Genomic DNA, 17,547 nt, shown 5'->3' on the forward strand with positions numbered 1-17,547 from the left:
TAGTCAAAATTAATTTGTGTGAAAGTAATTAAAAGAAAAAAAAAATAGCTGCAAAATAGGAGATACAAAGATTGCACTAACGTTTCTTTCGTTTATGGCAGGATTTTATCAATATTGAAATGTAATGCTAGGTGATCCAATATCTAATGATATATTTTGTAATCAAGAATTTATAAAAAATTAAATAATAAATAAAAAGAAAATTGCACCAAAAAAAACAACATATTCTAAACAATATTAACGGCATCATGGGCACTGATTAACATCTACTAACAAGATGACAGAACCAAATGAAAATCATACACACAAAAAAAAAAAAACTGCCATTTCTCATATTTCATCTGTTACACTAACATGTAGTATAACCAGATTATTCAAGTGCAGTCGGTTTATACAACGAGGAACGATAAAATCGATCAATATCTAAAAGAAAACACTCGATTAATTTTTTTTTCCGGACACCTAAACTAGATACAGAACAAGAATTTCACGACTAGTTTTTACTCGCAAGAACTCCTACTTATAACAACCGGAAATTCTCTTCATACGTAAGTTTCCGAAGCAGTTTAAAAGCACCCAAGAAAACGGAGCTAATTTCCGGATCGGAATCAAAAGCTAGGCAAAACCCACGTAGGAAAGGCGCAAATGTCACATCGAACAATATAACGTTCGGTCTTCATATCCGACAAGCAAAACACACCGTTATCCAAACCATTAGTTCTCACACTGTGATCTGTAAAGTATATACAATTCGGCTTCACATCATCCAATTGAGAAGAAAACGCAACGGGCAAGGAAGAATGAGAACGCTTTACCCCGTTAGAACGCTTTACACCGTCCCGTTTGGAAAGATCGACCGAGAACGAAGAATTAGAACCCACAAACAGCGCCCTGTTCCCGAGGTCGCGAATCTCCTTACGACGATCAGTACAACCATCCATCAAGTCGAATCCGTAAACTTTGAAGAGCACAGTTTCAACACTGTACGTTTGTCGATCCACGATTAGAATTTCCCCCAACGACTCCACCAAATAGTACGTTCCGTGCGGAGGTGAGGGATCGACATCGTCGCGCGCGGGCGGCATGCTGAAAACCTGGCGTAATTGGACTGGATTTTTACCGTGGACGTCGCATTCCACCACCCTCGATTCAGAATCAACCGCGTACAACTTCCGTTTGTGATAGATGATATCGCAAAACGGAACCTCCGATGAATCCATCACGGTCCACGAGTCGTCCCCGGGCCTGCAAAAACCTAACTGATTCTTCTCACCCCAAATCACCATAACCAACAGATCGGTCTTCACCGCGGGGCTAGCGGATAAAACAATCTTGCTAATGGAAATCGGAGATTCGTCGGTTTCCGGAGGAAAAGTCTCCAAACCGGGGAGATAGATTCTAATTCGCCACACTGGATGAGTCAGATAGATATCTGCAGAGGAAGAACAGAGGATCCACCCCTTCGAAGACGGGTACATTGATCGATCGAGTGGGGGGAAATTCGCGATCTTGTAAGTCTTTTTCTCGAACAGGTCGACTAAATCGGCAACTCTCGTGTAATTTCTGTCGAGAATTTCTTTACTCTCTTCTTCCTTTATTCTCCCTCGAGAAACGAGCATGAGCCAAGGAAGCCGCCCGGTCCATTCCCGGTCGAAGTTTTCGAGTGTGGCGGCCGATCTGAATGAACGGCAAACCCCGCGGAAAGAGATGTAGTCGTGGATTGAAGTGCAGAGTTTCGCTATGGAGACCAAGATCTCCGGCAGGAATTCCGACAGATTTGAGATCGTATCCCGATTGGGGCTTCTCCCCGGTGAGGACATCGTTCGAGATTCGACGGAACCGATGATCTTCATTGGAATTGATGATTAATCCCAATTCTTGCGAGAAATATGGAGTGAATTCAACGAAGAGGACGCCGGAGAAGACGCCGGAGAAGACGCCGGAGAAGAAATCGAAAACCCTAATTTCGCGAGGATTTGAAAAATCGCAGAGGGAGGGAAGAGCAGGTGTGTAGTTGAGAGCGAGAGAGGATTTTACTTTTTGGGAAGTTTGCATGAATGTATTATATATATATATGATATATTATGATTTCCGCCCCTGAAATTTGATTTTTTACAAAGAAAGCCCCTTCTTAATTGAACATTTACAATTACACCTCTCAAATTCACTATATTTCTTAAATATTTTGATTTTAAAAAATCTATATAATCCGGTCAAAAATTCAGAAATATTAAGAATGAAACTTCAGTTAGACCAAATTTAAATAAAATTAGAGAGTAGTTCATTTAAAATTAGGTGCAATTTTGGTCCTAAGAGCTTTCAAATCCACGTGGATTTTCGATTACTAATTTTGACGATAAAATTTTACAGAAAATTATAAAATATAACTAAAACGACGACACAACGAAGATTGAGATTCAAAATTAGATATAAGAACACAATATTATAAACTACCAACTTAAGATCTTAGTGAACATGAACTCCCAACTCTAATAAGTATGCAAATTACGGGCAACTCCCTGAGATAAAATTAAATTACGAAAACCCCTTATATTTGGGTAATTACAAATACCTCTCAATTATGTATTATTTACGAAAAAAATTTCTCATTCATTAGGTAAATTTGACACCGTAAGGATGGACGTATAAGACAATACATAGTTGAGATCATGTTGTTGTAACTACCCAAATAGAAAATGTTTTTTTCGTAATTTAGTTTTACCTCAAAAGATTGACATAAATTATAATAAAGTACAATTATGGTAATCACATTTTAATATGCTCTTAATTTTTTCTCTTAATTTTTGAGTTTAGAAAAATAATAAAATCGAGATAATATCTATCCAGAGCAAATTACGGCCACCCCTGAGTTAATATCAAATTACGAAACCCCCCTCATGTTTGGGTAATTACAGCCAACCCTCAACTATGTATTATTTTACGAAAAAACCCCTTCAGATGTAAATTTTTAGGGATGTTAATTTGGTAAAAATCCGAACCGAAATTTCGGTATGCCAACATTTCATACCGTTTACCGAACCGAATATACAATTTGGTTCAGTTAACCAAATTACATAAATTATATTGAAAATATTTAAAAGGAGGGAATAACTGTAATTACCCAAATAAGAGGGTTTGTTTGATAATTTAACCTAAGCTCATGGAGTGCCCGTAATTTAACCTAATCTATTTATAGGCACACAAAATAAATACACACACAAAGTTATAATGATGAAAGAAACAAGTAAATATAGTCATCTCCCCCATGCATGTACAAAACAGTTCAACTGCATTGTGGACTTGTACATACGACCTTGCCACGTGGAGGTACAACCAAAAGCGAGCAAATAGTACAAGGCGGGAATACGATTCCAAATACATTGTGGGGCACACGATCACATTTTCCCTTTTCCTTTTTCACGCAGAAAAAAAAAATAATAAAAAAATAAAATAAAAGAAATTCAAAAACTGAAGCTCGAAAAAAGATTTATCCGAAGAAATAGAAAAACTCTCAGTTTTTTGCATTTAAAACTTTACTTTCTATTTCAATCATCGTCTCCACCATCGCCATTTCCTCATTTACTTTCCCCTGAGCTGCCTTTTTGTGTTTAATTTTATTTATTTTCCTAATTTCACGAAAAAAAACCCGGAAATTTTTATTTTGGGGTTTTTTTTTTTTGGAAAACGGAAGAGTAGAAAAGAAGAATGGGGTTTTGAATTCGATCTGTAGCTGAAAGCGGAGCTTCCGATTCGTTTGGTCTGATTTCATCTGCATTTTGGAGAATCCTCAGGTTTGTGATTTTTCCCAGATTATTGGGATTTTTATTTTTTAGGGTTTTGTTTTTATTTTGAAAATTTGGGGGAATTCTTCAAAATTTAATCTTTTCACGATTTTTTTTTTTTCATTTTCATTGACTGGATGTTGAGATTTGCACAATGTAGGGTTTGTGCGTCTACAAATCAAAATGCAAAGAATCGTTTATTTTTTTCCTCTTTCTAAAACCCATTTGATTCACATATTCTAAAATCTCTAAGTTTTAGTGGGTGATTGATTTCGTCTTTAATGTTGGTACATTGTGCTCTAGTTAACAGAGTATTGGATTTATATTTTTTTTTCATTTTCGTATCGATTTTTTTTTACGTCGTCGTTCAATACGTGTATTATTTTGCTGCTCTAATGGACATTTTAGATCTGCTTGTACCTAAAGATTATGTAGAGCTGATTACAATATTTACGGCTATTACAGAAGGCCTGCTTGTATGACGGAATTAATATTCCAATAATTGAATTCAAAGCAGATAAAATGTAATGAAAAAAATGTTTGGTCGATTTAACTTTTTTCGAACCTGTGCATTATTGTTCTTGCTGTATTATATGAAGTTTCTGCTAATGCAATCAATTGCTGACTGACAACTTGATCCGTTGTGGTTTCTACCTTTTAATTTCACTTTGTGCAGAATGCATCTGTTATAATTGTTTGATTAATATGCATTTCTTTGAATTGTGAATTTTCAGTGCCCTGTCCACCGTTTGGGCTTTGTGAGCACTTGCCCGATTATATGATGGATCCGCAAACAGAAGTTCGTCATGGTAATGAAAAAGAGGAGCTAGGTGGGTTAACCGAAGTTCGAAATGGTAATGTTTCTGGACGAATAGAAGCTTTTAATGGTCTTGCTGAAGGTAAAAGCTCTCTATTAAAATTTCCGTATGTATATATGTTTGCGAAAGTTTTTTTTTTTTTTTTTTCGTAATGTTCAACCGGTCCATTCGCTATGGTGTGACGTTAAACCCTAAATTTCCTAAATTAGTTAGTTCCGGAAATGCTATTTATATACATGCTGAAACTTAATTTGATAGATTATTCAATAAAATCGCTGTAGTGTGAGAGTTTATTTTCTTTTATTCATTTCTATGCTTTCGCAATCCGTAATCTAAGGCTCATTTGACCATGGTGTAGACTTATGTAATAGGTATTCCACTAGTTTACGATATATAGTGTTACGAAATTCGAAATCTGGTTTTTGGATTCTACGTGTGAGATCTCCCTAAGCTATTATCTGACTAATAATACAGGGAATCATTTCTCTGACGTCCTTCAATCGAAGCGTGGAAACTACGGAGATCTCCCTGCTTCCAAGATTTCAGAATTGATGAAATTGGGTAATCTAGAGGTAACTATCTGCAATCACCCACTAAAAGATAAAGGAACCAAAAAAAAAAAATCACTCGTTATTTATATTTTTCTGACACTTTACATGTTCTTATATTTTAAGCATTTTAACATGCAGAATGCCTCTACACACTCACTTTTCGGTGTGGTCAAGATGATTCTGGATGAAAGCATTGAGAGAAAGAATGAGGACATTCCTTTGGTATGTAGTAGTGACAGATCACTATAGATTATTATATCTTTTCAAGTTAGATGAAAATTTTTGGAACATACAATATTGATTGTTCGTTGTTGGAATTTTGCTGCTTCATTTTAGCGTGTCGCATCCGTGCTGAAATTAGTTGTGCAAGAAATCGAGCACCGGGTTTCAAAACAGTCAGACAATATGAGAAAGGTAAACACATTAGCAGCACTTGAATTGCGTACCGTTTTCTTTTTCTCAAAGGTGGCTTTTTTGTTGATTATGCATTTTGATGTTTACTACAGCAAAGCTCTCTGTACAAGTCTCGTGAAGACAGGTACCATTCGAAAATTAAAGCATTAGAAACCCTTGCAACTGGAACTAGTGAAGAAAATGAGGTACATGGTGGTGGTTTTGTGAGTGTGTATGTGTATGTGGATTTTCTTTTATTTTTGTTCTCACCACATTAAGTTTTAATTTTTGCAGGTTGTCATGAACCAACTTCAACAGATGAAGGTGAATAATATTAATTAAATACGGAAATATGTAATTTTGTATCAATTGTAAAGATGAACACTACTGACAACAATATTTTGGCCTTCATTATTGTTTTTAATATTTTATAGCAATATTTTGGCCTTCATTATTGTCTTTAATATTTTATAGCAATATTTTGGCCTACTGAATATCAAGACTTATATATCAATGTTGTGAGTCTTTCAATGTTTTATGGTGGTGACAGATTGAGAAGACTAAGATTGAGGAGAAGAAAAAGCTCGAAGAGCAGGATTTAATTAATTTGAGGAATGAAAAGCACAGCTGCGAGAGTCAAATTTTGTCACTAAATGAAGAACTCACCCTAGCCAAGAAGTCACATGAAGATAATCTGTTTCAATTGGAAACCAAGGCTGAAGAAACTAAAGAAAATCTACAGAAGAAAATACGGGAACTCGAATGCCTTCTGACTGATTCAAGTAAGAGGGTTAAAGAGCTCGAGGACTTCTCAGAATCAAAATTCTTGCGATGGAAAAGAAAAGAACAGAGATACATGCACTGTATAGATTCCCAATTTGGATCACTACAGGTACGTAAAAAATATAATTGTTTACATCTAAATATCGTGGTTCATTATTGATCCTTTATGTTTTCATATTGATCAGGAAATGAGGTTGGCATCTGAGTCCGTAAAACAAGAGGTCTCAAAGATGAAGAATATTTATGCAGCAGAATTCTATAATTTTGGTAGGATTAGTGTAGTGGAATTTTCTTTGCGTTTAAACTTTAGAAATCATAATTAAATTGTGTGTTTAACTTAGTTTTTTTTTTCATCAATCAGGTTTAAATCTCAAAGGCTTGGTAGACGCTGCTCAAAGTTATCACAGTGTGCTTGAAGAAAACAGGAAACTCTATAATGAGGTTCAAGATTTGAAAGGTAAGGACATTACATTTACATATAACAAATCTTTTGGTGCAAATAAATTTACTCAATTATTCATGGTTCGTTTTGCTAGGAAACATAAGAGTTTATTGCCGTATAAGGCCATTCCTATCGGGACAAAATGGAAAACAAACAACCATAGAGTATATCGGTGAAAATGGTGAATTGGTTGTTATAAACCCTTCGAAACCAGGAAAAGATACTCATCGTCTTTTCAAGTTCAACAAGGTTTTTGATCCTGCAGTTACTCAAGGTTCTAATTTTACTCTCTCTCCCTATTTGAGATTGTTTCTTTTAATCGTAATCAAAGATATATATTCATCTTTACATCTAGTCATATTTATATGCATTATTCAATCTGTTGTTTTTTTGACTACTTGTTGTCTGCAGAGGATGTGTTTCGGGACACACAACCGTTAATCAGGTCTGTTCTTGACGGTTATAATGTTTGCATATTTGCTTATGGTCAAACCGGTTCAGGAAAAACTTACACAATGGTAAGATCATGTTTTCAAATTAGGTAAAAAAGTTTTGTTCGCCCTTTTATGTTCATTATTCTCATGTTATTAAAATATCTTTTTCCAGACCGGACCAAATTCATCATCAGTTGTCGATTGGGGGGTCAACTATAGAGCTTTGAATGATCTTTTCAACATCTCTCAGAAAAGAAACAGCTCATTCGCTTATGAAATTAGCGTCCAAATGGTTGAAATTTACAACGAACAAGTGCGGGACTTACTCTGCAACGATAGTTATCAGAAGAGATATCCTTTCGATTTTTCTTTCTAACTTCATTTTTAACAAACACGTATTTATCAAAGTTATTTTATCTAGACGTGATTTAATTAGCTTTCGTTTTCTTTTTCAAAATTAAACTTCATTGTTTCTTTGACTTGCACACACTTGGGATATGGAGCACTTCTCAACCGAATGGGTTAGCTGTGCCTGATGCTAGTTTGCATCCAGTTAACTCAACCAGTGATGTATTAGAGCTGATGAATGTTGGCCTAATGAATCGAGCTGTAGGCGCAACTGCTTTAAATGAAAGAAGTAGCCGGTCCCACAGGTTAGTCATATTTATTCTTTATTTTTTTTTTCTATTTTCCGCTCTTATCAATGTTTTGTGCGAGCCTAATTTTGATAATACATCGTACGAGTAGTATCCTTACTGTTCATGTTCGTGGGCTGGATTTGGAGACCAATGCTGTTTTACGTGGCTGCCTTCATTTGGTTGACTTGGCGGGAAGTGAAAGAGTTGACCGGTCCGAAGTGACAGGTGACAGATTGCGCGAAGCACAGCACATAAATAAATCCCTGTCGGCTTTGGGAGACGTTATCTTTGCACTGGCACAAAAAAGTGCTCACGTGCCGTATAGAAATAGCAAGTTAACTCAAGTTCTTCAAAGCTCTTTAGGTAATTTGACCATCCTTGATTCGATAAGGCACTAGTTAATTATACTCTTGTTAACACTTTTTTTTTTCTCCTTTGACTTTTCTCGTAGGCGGTCAAGCAAAGACGCTTATGTTTGTACAATTGAATCCCGATGTAGAGTCGTACTCGGAGACTATAAGCACCCTGAAGTTTGCTGAGAGGGTTTCTGGCGTTGAATTGGGTGCCGCACGAAGTAATAAGGAGGGTCGGGGTGTTCGAGAACTTATGGAACAGGTTACGATTTTTCCTATTTTCACTTGTCAACATTTTAAATTTTATCCATTTTTGTTGAAATATTGTTTTCCCCCCACACAACGGGCTTAATTTTCTCCCTCGATTATTTCGGATTCTGATACAATCTGCTAAATCTTGTGATAAGCTAAAGCTAATATAAAAGTTGTATCAATCCAACAGGTAGCTTCGTTAAAGGATGTTGTAGCAAAGAAAGACGAAGAAATCGGAAGGCTGCGTTTGCCGAAATCCAACGGAGCCAGCGAAAGACACGGCATGAGCTCTCCAGGGTACGGATCAGCCTCTCCGAGAAGACATTCAATCGGACCAAATAGACCGAGTCAAAGAGTTCCGGCGGGAAAAAGCCCTTCCGAAAAGGGCGCTTCCGATATGGACAATAACTCCGAGTACAGCGATAAGCATTCCGAAGCTGGTTCGCAGCAGTCAATGGATGACTTTAGGCACCACAAAGAATTCTTCCGACAATCGAGAATGGCGGCAGTTATAGGCGGCGTTGGTGGTGGTAGTGAAAATCTTAGAGAAGATATGTGTCTGAAGTTGGATATCGGAGATCGAGGTAAAAGTCTTGATGATGACGTGGAGCTTTTAGGGTTTGGCGACCCCGATTCGGAAGAGAGGCTTAGTGATATTTCGGATGGAGTTCTCTCTATGGGAACGGAAACCGATGGCTCGATTAATAGTATTGTGGAGTACACTCTTTTCCCGGAGAAAGTGAAGCCATCTACAGAGATAACCGAAAAGTACGTTTTTTTTTGGCATTATTTTTCTAATATTTTATGCATTATTTACGCGAATGTGTGTATGAGTGTATCATGTTTTTATTTTGATTGCAGAGTGAATGTGCCAGCTAAAGTTCCGAGACCACCAACAAAGCAAGGTCAAGCAGGATCTTCTCGAATGTCTCTCAGCAAAAGCTCCTCCAAACTTACAAGTAAACAAACATTAGTGTGTGTGTGTGTGTGTGTGTGTGTGTGTGTGTGTGTGTGTGTGTGTGAATCGAAAAGTTTCTCTAACATTTGACCAAATGTTGACCGAATGTGTTTGATGTGATCCGCAGGTTCTAAAAAACCGACAGCTGGCAGTTCTTCGGCAGTGAAATCTTCTTCAAAGAGATGGCAGTAAATTCTCAAAAGATATCACCGAGGAGGAATATGCTGTTTGTAAATTAACGACACTGGTGGTACCGTACCATCGGCCGGCTAATTAGGTTATTAGAATTGTTGTAGTAGATTTAAGTTATTTAAAGCCCACTTTTTTTGGTGTAAAATATGTAGCCTAGAAATATGTATTACTGTCACACCCCTCACTTTCTGGGTACAAATTGAAGATATACAGATGTTGTTTGTTCAGACAAACAAATGGTGGTGCCTATTATTTCAAGTCACAATGAATTCAGCATGAAATATTTTCTGTTATACACGCTCTGCATATTAATTAGTATGTATGTTTATTTATTTCTGTACAGTTAGCTACAAATGTGGTGAATGCACGTGCGTACATACACCATCGTAATTTCCCGCGAAGAACTGTGCATCAAAACAAGCTGTTTGAAATTTCTCAGACTATGGTGTATAGTAGTTTGTTCGTACGCACCGTGCAAAGCACCGTCGGCACACAATATAATCAAACAGTTTGCTTGATGATGGATCGAATCAGTAATATAGCTTTTTTTTTATTTGATTTGAAAACGAAAAACCAAGCACATCTATAAAATAATAAAAATATGACTAGGATCTTTAATATCACAACTTGTAATACATGTCATTGAGTACAAATATAGCTAAAAAATCACTTGCAATAAAGAATTACATATCCTATGAATGTACATCATAATTCATGCAAATGTATATGCTGTTTGAGATGCATATAGGCTATCTTAAGGTAATTTCAAAAAGCATCATCAAATATCAAATGTCTGGGTGGTGTAGTCGGTTATCACGCTAGTCTCACACACTAGAGGTCCCCGGTTCGAACCCGGGCTCAGACACAAATTACTTTAAACGAAATATTATTTTCCATTTTTAACTTGCAAACTGCATATTTAAATGATTTTCCATTTTTAACTTGCAAACTGCATATTTAAATGATAATTTTTCATTTCTTATCGGGTATTTTAAAAACAATCACGAAATATAAAATTAGGAGGAACAACTTCATCCCAACTATCATTTTCGGTCTACTTAACAAGGTAGTGAGCTGCACAATTTGCATCCTTTAACCTACATTTTGGCCAAAAGGACCAAAATCTTCGAATGGATTCCGATATAAACTTTAACCGACCCGTCAACCATGCAGTTGCCATCTTAGATAAATGAGATGGCATTGAGGCAATCAACTTCAGAGGTGACAAAGTCCTTTTTTAATTGATCCATCCACTTGCATGCTTCCAGCAGAGCAAGGAAGAATGAGAAAAAAATGATTGATCCATTGGAATTTTGAACAATGAGAGCAAGGGTGGGCAATACATTGGACGATTTAGAGAGCGAATCAGAAATCCACTTTTTAAGAGGTTCGTTTTTAAAAGGATCCAATCTGAGGTTCCATTTTGAGATGAACTAAACTTTGTTCAACGAAGGGACAAAACAAAAGGAGATGAGATGATCAATTGACTTCGAGTTGAAGCTACAGAAAGGGCAAGAGAGAACGTTAGATGGTAGGAAGAAGTTGAATCTAACTCTAGTAGGAAGAATATAATGAAACACTCTCCAGAGGAACAACTTAGGCGTGTTATGAAGCTTGGCATTTCAAAAACATTACCAAACTTTTGCTAAAGAGGGATCTTGATTGTCAAATCTTAAAGATTGATCAATATGTTTTAGGAGAACAAACCTAACTTTGAAGGGGTCCAGATCAAAGACACGTGTTATTTTGATAGGAGGTCATCTTTCAAGTAAGTTTGGAGATAAGAGCACGATTGTGGTCAGCCATTCTCCTAAAACCAAGCCGACCATTTGATTCGGGAGAGCATAAGAAGTCCCAACATTTAAAGAAGAGATAATTTCCATTTTTTATTTTTTGCCCGCCAAAATCTCCTTATAGAAGCATCAAGTTTGAGGCATATACTAATAGGCATAAGAAAAGCAATACATTGAGTAAGTGGGGATTGCTTGTGCAATTATAGCCTTAACAAGAACACCTCAATTCATGACATTGAGATGGTGAGAGAAATAAATAAGGAAGAGAATGATGAAAGACAAAAAACAAAGAAGTCCTAGTGAGAGAAAGGTGCACTGAAGAGAGAAGAGAAGACATTGGTTTTAATTAATACTAACAAATACAACTCACTAAACATCATGCCCACATGTCTGGGTGGTGTAGTCGGTTATCACGCTAGCCTCACACACCAGAGGTCCCCGGTTCGAACCCGGGCTCAGACATTCGTAATTAATATATTTTATTTTTATTATTATTTGCGGGAATCCAAATGATTTCATCAGAAAATCCTTTCAGTACAAAACACAGACACCACACACTAGTTTAAGGGATAATTACATTTTTGGTCCCCCAAGTTTGCCCGTTTTTCTGTTTTGGTCCCCCATTTACCGCAGTCAACAAAATACACTCTCGTTTTATCAAAATTTAACACTTTTGGTCCTGCCGTTTGGTTGACCGTCTGACTTAACAGTCAACCGTCATGTGCCACGCACGTGACTTCAAATTAGGCCCTAATTTGAATAATGAATAAATGTTGATTTTGGGGGAAAAAACGCAAATTAAGCCCTAATTTGAAGTCACGTGCGTGGCACATGACGGTTGACTGTTAAGTCAGACGGTCAACCAAACGGCAGGACCAAATGTGTTAAATTTTGATAAAACGAGAGTGTATTTTGTTGACTGCGGTAAATGGGGGACCAAAACGAAAAAACGGGCAAACTTGGGGGACCAAAAATGTAATTATCCCTTAGTTAAACATTTTTTCGAATAGTCAACCAAAAGTCAACTGTACACGATAATCGGCACAATTATGTCACTGTCCTCTGCAAATCCAAACAAATTGCAGAAAACATCACATTCTAATTAACATCTTACACTCATCAGAAATTACAAGCACAACAACAAACCCTTTCTAGCAAAATTGTGACCAATATAATTCGAAGGAACTCCTGCCCCAAAAAATCGATATGGTTTATATATCTGATCATCGCAAAATGTGATGTGATGCGCTTGGATCTCTTTCATATCTCTCTCTCGAAAAATTCAAAACCGCTTCAGCAGCGTCTCTCTCGTATTTCTTCGTATCAAAACTTTGTCGGAACATTTTTTCGACTTTTTCATCTCAAGGGTGATATTATGCAGCCACTGGTACGGTTGAATTTAAGACCGTTGAGTTATCTTCCTTACGTACATGATGAAATGTCGGTTTCGAAACCTCTAACGAGAGCAACCTCTTGAAAGATTCATACGATGCGAAGAACAGTGCTCCTTGGATCATATACATCACTAGTCTTGGAGTCAATCCCCTAATACAATATAATATAATAACAACAACATATATTAACGGCCTTCAAAATACGGTTCTTGAATAAATTAACAGAATGAATGCTCATCAGTATCTGGAAAATGGAAATGATTGAGTTTAAAAAATCGAAAAGCTTTCAATAAAATGGATCCACATTTAGCACCGACAAACTATTTGAATATTTGATTTATCATAACAGGCTTTCGGGATTAGACTAATCAAACAATGATGTTAAGTAATCTGTCTTCGTGCCGGAAATTTGCTTACTTTATCTACATATTATGCACTTTGCTAACTAACCTGTAGAGGCCTTTTAAACCTTCACGTTTGCCGATTTCTGTTAGGGTATTGTAAACACCATTATATTGGGCTGTAGATCCAGGAATCTGCAATTTACGGTTTTCTCAGGTCGTTTTCACTAAGTGAAATTCTAATAAATGCTCTAAAAATAAAGATGAAGAACAATAATTAGTGAGACGGAGCAAAAAAAAATTAATAATTAAAAAAAAAAAAAAGCAAATGCGAAAAATGTGCCTGAGTTTGCAATCGCGTCTTCACAACATCAAATGGAGTCGTAAATAATGATGCCGTAGAACCAGCTAATCCTCCACAAACTAACTGCGAAAAACGGGAAAAGCGATGAGAGAAATGTGGGAAGAATAGTGGTCAGAAGGTATACAGAAGCGTAGAAACGAACCGTTTGAACTATATTAGCCTCAGCGTTTGATTGGTTTGATGGCAACATCATCTGTTTCAGCCTTTCGTAAGTGTAAAACTGCATAAGGAATAATGAAGGACCAAAAAATGGAAAAATGAAAACATCATTTATTTCAGGCTTTCATAAGTATAAAAATAAATTATTAACAAATAATGATGAAGTGCCAAATTTCTAACTTTACCTTGATGATAGAATGTGGAACATTTCTGCAGAGTACAGCTGCCCATCCGGTATAGAGTGAAGGCAAGCCCCCGTTTTTAACAACTTGTATCAATGCATTCCTGCATGTAGAAGTAGAACAGCTGGTAAATTAATTTTGAAATTTGACTGACATATAACAAAACTAAGTAAAACCTTAATGAAAATATAATTCAGAGACGATTAAAAGAAAATACTGCAGAAACAAAAAATTAATCAAAAGAAAAAGAAGGATATACACAATATAGTATTTGAATAATGAACTGGATATTGAACTATAGAAAAAAGAAATACACCATCTGAAATGTATACCAGCAGTTTCGGTAGTGTGAGCCAACTTGCATCTGCTGTTTTATGCGCTCGCTCGGAGTAAAAATAAATGATGTGGCAATACTTGCACAACCCCCAGCTGCACAATGCGCCAAAGAGTGATACTCCTGTTTAAAGAAAGGAGACAAAACATATTAATTAAATAAATTAAAAAACACTACGTATGTTTTCTTTTTTTCCTTTTATAAAAAGATAAACATTACCTTGGGAAGCATTGGAAGCAAACTTTTCTTGACCGATTCATATGTGAATGTGTAGACCGCAGATATCGGAGCCGAACTCAAAATATTGCTGGAAATGCCACGATAAAGTCCCGAAACACCTGAGAATGAACTTCAATATTATTTTATAGTACTTCACCAAAAAATATCAGTTTAATTGCTCGACATTTATGAAGTAAAACTTTTGTTAGCAATATACCTCTCTCGGTGATAATAGATCTGCCAATGGTGTGTAGAGCCTTCTGATCAGCAGGGCACGATTGAATAACCGTCTTAATCGTGTCCATTGGATGAAGACAGAGGCTGACAAATATCCCGGCCATAGCTCCAGCAAACGCATGTTCTTGCTTTGCAAATGCATATTGAGGCTTTTCCTTTTCGGACAAGCTAAATTTTACCTCGGCATGTTCTTGCTTTGCAAATGCATATTGAGGCTTTTCCTTTTCGGACAAGCTAAATTTTAACTCGGATTCCGATTTCTCTAATTTTATCCCTTCACGGTGCTCGTGCAAACTGTTTCTACTTTCATTTACACTATTTTCGGAACCGTGACTAAGTAATGGTAAATTGGAAACATCTTCTGTATGTGGGACATGCAAAATATCATTTTCCGAGCATCTAGTAGTAGAAAGACGATTTAAGGGTTCTTCGACTTCAGACTTAGAAGCAGATATTACTCCAGTGAAGCTGTTACATGTACTAGTCGAGCAATCATCGATGTAACAATTGCTTGTTTTTTTTATTTCAATTTTCGCAGAACTCGCCTCGTTTTTTCGCTTAGCAAGAGCTATTTCACTTGTACATCCATATATGCTTCCCAAATTAGCTAGTATTCCTGTACTCGAAAGACAATTATCTACAGAGCACCCCTCAATCACTGTGGACCTTGCGAGGACTATTCTCCAGAAAGAAAAAAATTCATAACTAGGTTGTCGGCAAGATAACTCTCGATTTTCATGCACTAGCTTTGCAGAATTTTCTTTACTATTCAAATCGAAAGAGAAAGGTTGATCATTAGCTGAATTAGCTTCACGAAAAGTTCCTTCGTGCGTAATATACTGAAGTCTACCACCTCCTTCAATAACATCGGTTTTGGATGCGGAATTCGTTTTAGGCAGAAGAACAGAAAGAGGCTTTTTGGCACAATCCCATGCATAGCCTACTGCAGATATTAAGTCGCTCGTGCTTAATACCTCAGAAGATTGGGGATCGGAATTCCTGAGGGTACACTTGTCATTTCCCGAGGGTTTGCTATCTGTGTAATCAAAATCTTTAAGCTCGAAGACTGCCCCCTTAAACAGATTGTTTCTATGTCCGACTGAAATCTTCTCGTTTCTAGGGGATACACTATCCCCCGTCATTTTTAACTTTCTTCAAGAAAGCAAGATGGATAAAGCGGCAACTGCATTATCAACATTTTTTCGGTTTCGTTAGTAAATGCAAATACAAGATTAATTGATATAAAATGCAAAATGCAAACCATATTATGGATTAAACATGGGCGAAAATATCGAGAAACTTGATCGATTTACACCTTCAATGACGAACTCGAGTTAAACCAGCCCGTTTGAAACTTTCTCGAGAGCTTATAAATTCGACAATTTTTTGTTTCTTCAATCCTACGCAAATGTAATACTCTCATTTATATCTAAACACAAATCGGATCATTCACGACAAACATTTCAACAGTTGGTATGAAAAAATCGAACACAAAAACAACTCGAAAGAAATACGCTACTATACAATTTAACCAATCAATATCCCACTCCATTTTCTCCAATCGAAACAACCCAACTGATGAACAACTCGCAATCCCTAAATTATCAATGATTAATATATCCATAAACCATCATCATTAACTTAATATCTATATAATAGAATTAAAAACTGCCATTTAAACAACTCAAACCCAAAAAATCTAAGATAAAATGCGTACAATTAATTTCAACCGATACAGAGAAAACAATAATTTAACAATCAACAGAGAAGTAGATGATACATATATGAATTAAGAGGTAATGATTAGGAGTGGAAAAAACCTCAACGAGAATCACTTCGCTCCCCAATTAGGAATCAAAATGCTTACGAATTTTAGGGTTGAATAATTTGAATTTTGATTGGCGTCAAAAGAAAAGGTTTAGGCAATGTTTGGAAGCGTTTTGGATCTTATTTTGATTTCATTTTGAGGAAATATGTTTTGGGAAAATAATTTGAGAATGAAAGTAATGTTTGTTTGTATTTTGGAAGGAGACAAAATACACTGTAGCAAGTCAAATCATGTTTAAAGGTGTTAGAAAAAGGTATGTTTGAAGAAAAAAAATTAAAGGTGAAGTGATGTTTATTTGTTTTTTAGTGAAGACATTTTTTACTGTAGCAGTCCAATCATTTTACTGTAGCAGTCACATCATGTCTGAAGGAGAGAGAAACTTTTGAAATTGTTTTGAGAAAATGATTTGAAAAGTGTAATAAATCCCATTTTGTTTTGGGGAAACAATGAAAACAAAATAGAAACGGTTCCAAACATACCCTTAGGAAGGGAGGGTTTATGCAAATATATACTCTGTGAGGTGAATTCATTTTGGGGGTTTGGCTCCATACTTCGTGGTCGAGGCGAAGATCAATTTTCTGATTTTGGTCAATTTCCGTTGTATTTATTTAGGGGTGCGTAAATAAGTTGAGCCTGCTCGATAAAAGATCGAACATAAAACTCGATTTTTTTCTACCTTGAGTTTTGTGACGAGTCGAATTACTTAGTTGTTCCTGAGCCCCACCCTTTTTCTTTTAATAAATATAATTAATATAAAATAAATAATAAATTCATAAAAGTAATTCAAAAAATAAATTGCAGGTCAATTTTTATTTCGATTTTTTATATTATAATTTATAATAATAAAATTCTAATAATATTAATAAAAGAATTAAAAAAAAAAAAAAAAAGAGACAAAATGGATCAGGCTCGAGCTCGGCTCGCTCCAGTTAGATAAGCTCCAGCTCCATCTCGTTACAATGGATTCGAGCTCGCATTTACACCCCTAGATCTATTTAGTGGTTAAAAAGTTATTTTTCAATAGTTGATTTACTTTCTAAAGTTCGCACATTGTTTATTTACAGTTTTGAACGTTAATGAACTTTGATATTGATATTTTT

General features: G+C 36.1%; 3 protein-coding genes and 2 non-coding genes across 8 annotated transcripts; 3 read left to right on the forward strand and 2 right to left on the reverse strand.

The window, feature by feature from the left end:
• Nucleotides 1–240: 240 nt before the first annotated feature.
• Nucleotides 241–2,197, reverse strand: LOC105973681 (putative F-box protein At5g55150). Its single transcript, XM_012998714.2, has one exon. It carries the CDS (start codon nucleotides 1,851–1,853, stop codon nucleotides 609–611), a length of 1,245 nt encoding a protein of 414 aa, XP_012854168.2. The 5' UTR covers nucleotides 1,854–2,197; the 3' UTR covers nucleotides 241–608.
• A 1,176-nt stretch (nucleotides 2,198–3,373) lies between these two features.
• Nucleotides 3,374–9,889, forward strand: LOC105973765 (kinesin-like protein KIN-14J). The gene is made up of 19 exons (XM_012998807.2): nucleotides 3,374–3,791; nucleotides 4,517–4,681; nucleotides 5,075–5,172; nucleotides 5,290–5,373; nucleotides 5,488–5,565; nucleotides 5,658–5,750; nucleotides 5,839–5,868; nucleotides 6,095–6,436; nucleotides 6,513–6,594; nucleotides 6,689–6,784; nucleotides 6,864–7,043; nucleotides 7,181–7,287; nucleotides 7,376–7,554; nucleotides 7,692–7,856; nucleotides 7,951–8,204; nucleotides 8,293–8,456; nucleotides 8,637–9,214; nucleotides 9,308–9,405; nucleotides 9,532–9,889. The coding sequence occupies exons 2-19, from the start codon at nucleotides 4,561–4,563 to the stop codon at nucleotides 9,594–9,596; spliced, it is 2,814 nt and encodes a 937-aa protein (XP_012854261.2). The 5' UTR covers nucleotides 3,374–3,791; nucleotides 4,517–4,560; the 3' UTR covers nucleotides 9,597–9,889.
• Nucleotides 9,890–10,387: 498 nt separating this feature from the next.
• TRNAV-CAC (transfer RNA valine (anticodon CAC)) lies at nucleotides 10,388–10,461 on the forward strand. Its single transcript has one exon. It is a non-coding gene; the product is annotated as a tRNA-Val (tRNA).
• A 1,316-nt stretch (nucleotides 10,462–11,777) lies between these two features.
• On the forward strand, nucleotides 11,778–11,851 carry TRNAV-CAC (transfer RNA valine (anticodon CAC)). The gene has a single exon. It is a non-coding gene; the product is annotated as a tRNA-Val (tRNA).
• Nucleotides 11,852–12,348: 497 nt separating this feature from the next.
• On the reverse strand, nucleotides 12,349–16,542 carry LOC105973792 (Mitochondrial substrate carrier family protein). Of its 4 annotated transcripts, none has more exons than XM_012998839.2 (9): nucleotides 16,440–16,542; nucleotides 14,600–15,802; nucleotides 14,383–14,501; nucleotides 14,162–14,286; nucleotides 13,833–13,932; nucleotides 13,631–13,708; nucleotides 13,468–13,551; nucleotides 13,234–13,319; nucleotides 12,349–12,934 (listed from the first exon to the last, which is right to left on the reverse strand). In XM_012998839.2, exons 2-9 carry the CDS (start codon nucleotides 15,759–15,761, stop codon nucleotides 12,763–12,765), a joined length of 1,926 nt encoding a protein of 641 aa, XP_012854293.2. In that variant the 5' UTR covers nucleotides 15,762–15,802; nucleotides 16,440–16,542; the 3' UTR covers nucleotides 12,349–12,762. The 4 variants fall into 4 exon arrangements, with proteins under 4 accessions (XP_012854293.2, XP_012854294.2, XP_088674041.1 ...); XM_012998840.2 differs by having other exon boundaries at nucleotides 15,935–16,542; XM_088817915.1 differs by having other exon boundaries at nucleotides 16,446–16,537.
• Nucleotides 16,543–17,547: the final 1,005 nt, after the last annotated feature.

This window comes from Erythranthe guttata, chromosome 1 (genome assembly GCF_056151865.1).
Source record: "Erythranthe guttata isolate IM_541 chromosome 1, IM_541, whole genome shotgun sequence".
Lineage (NCBI taxonomy): Eukaryota > Viridiplantae > Streptophyta > Magnoliopsida > Lamiales > Phrymaceae > Erythranthe > Erythranthe guttata.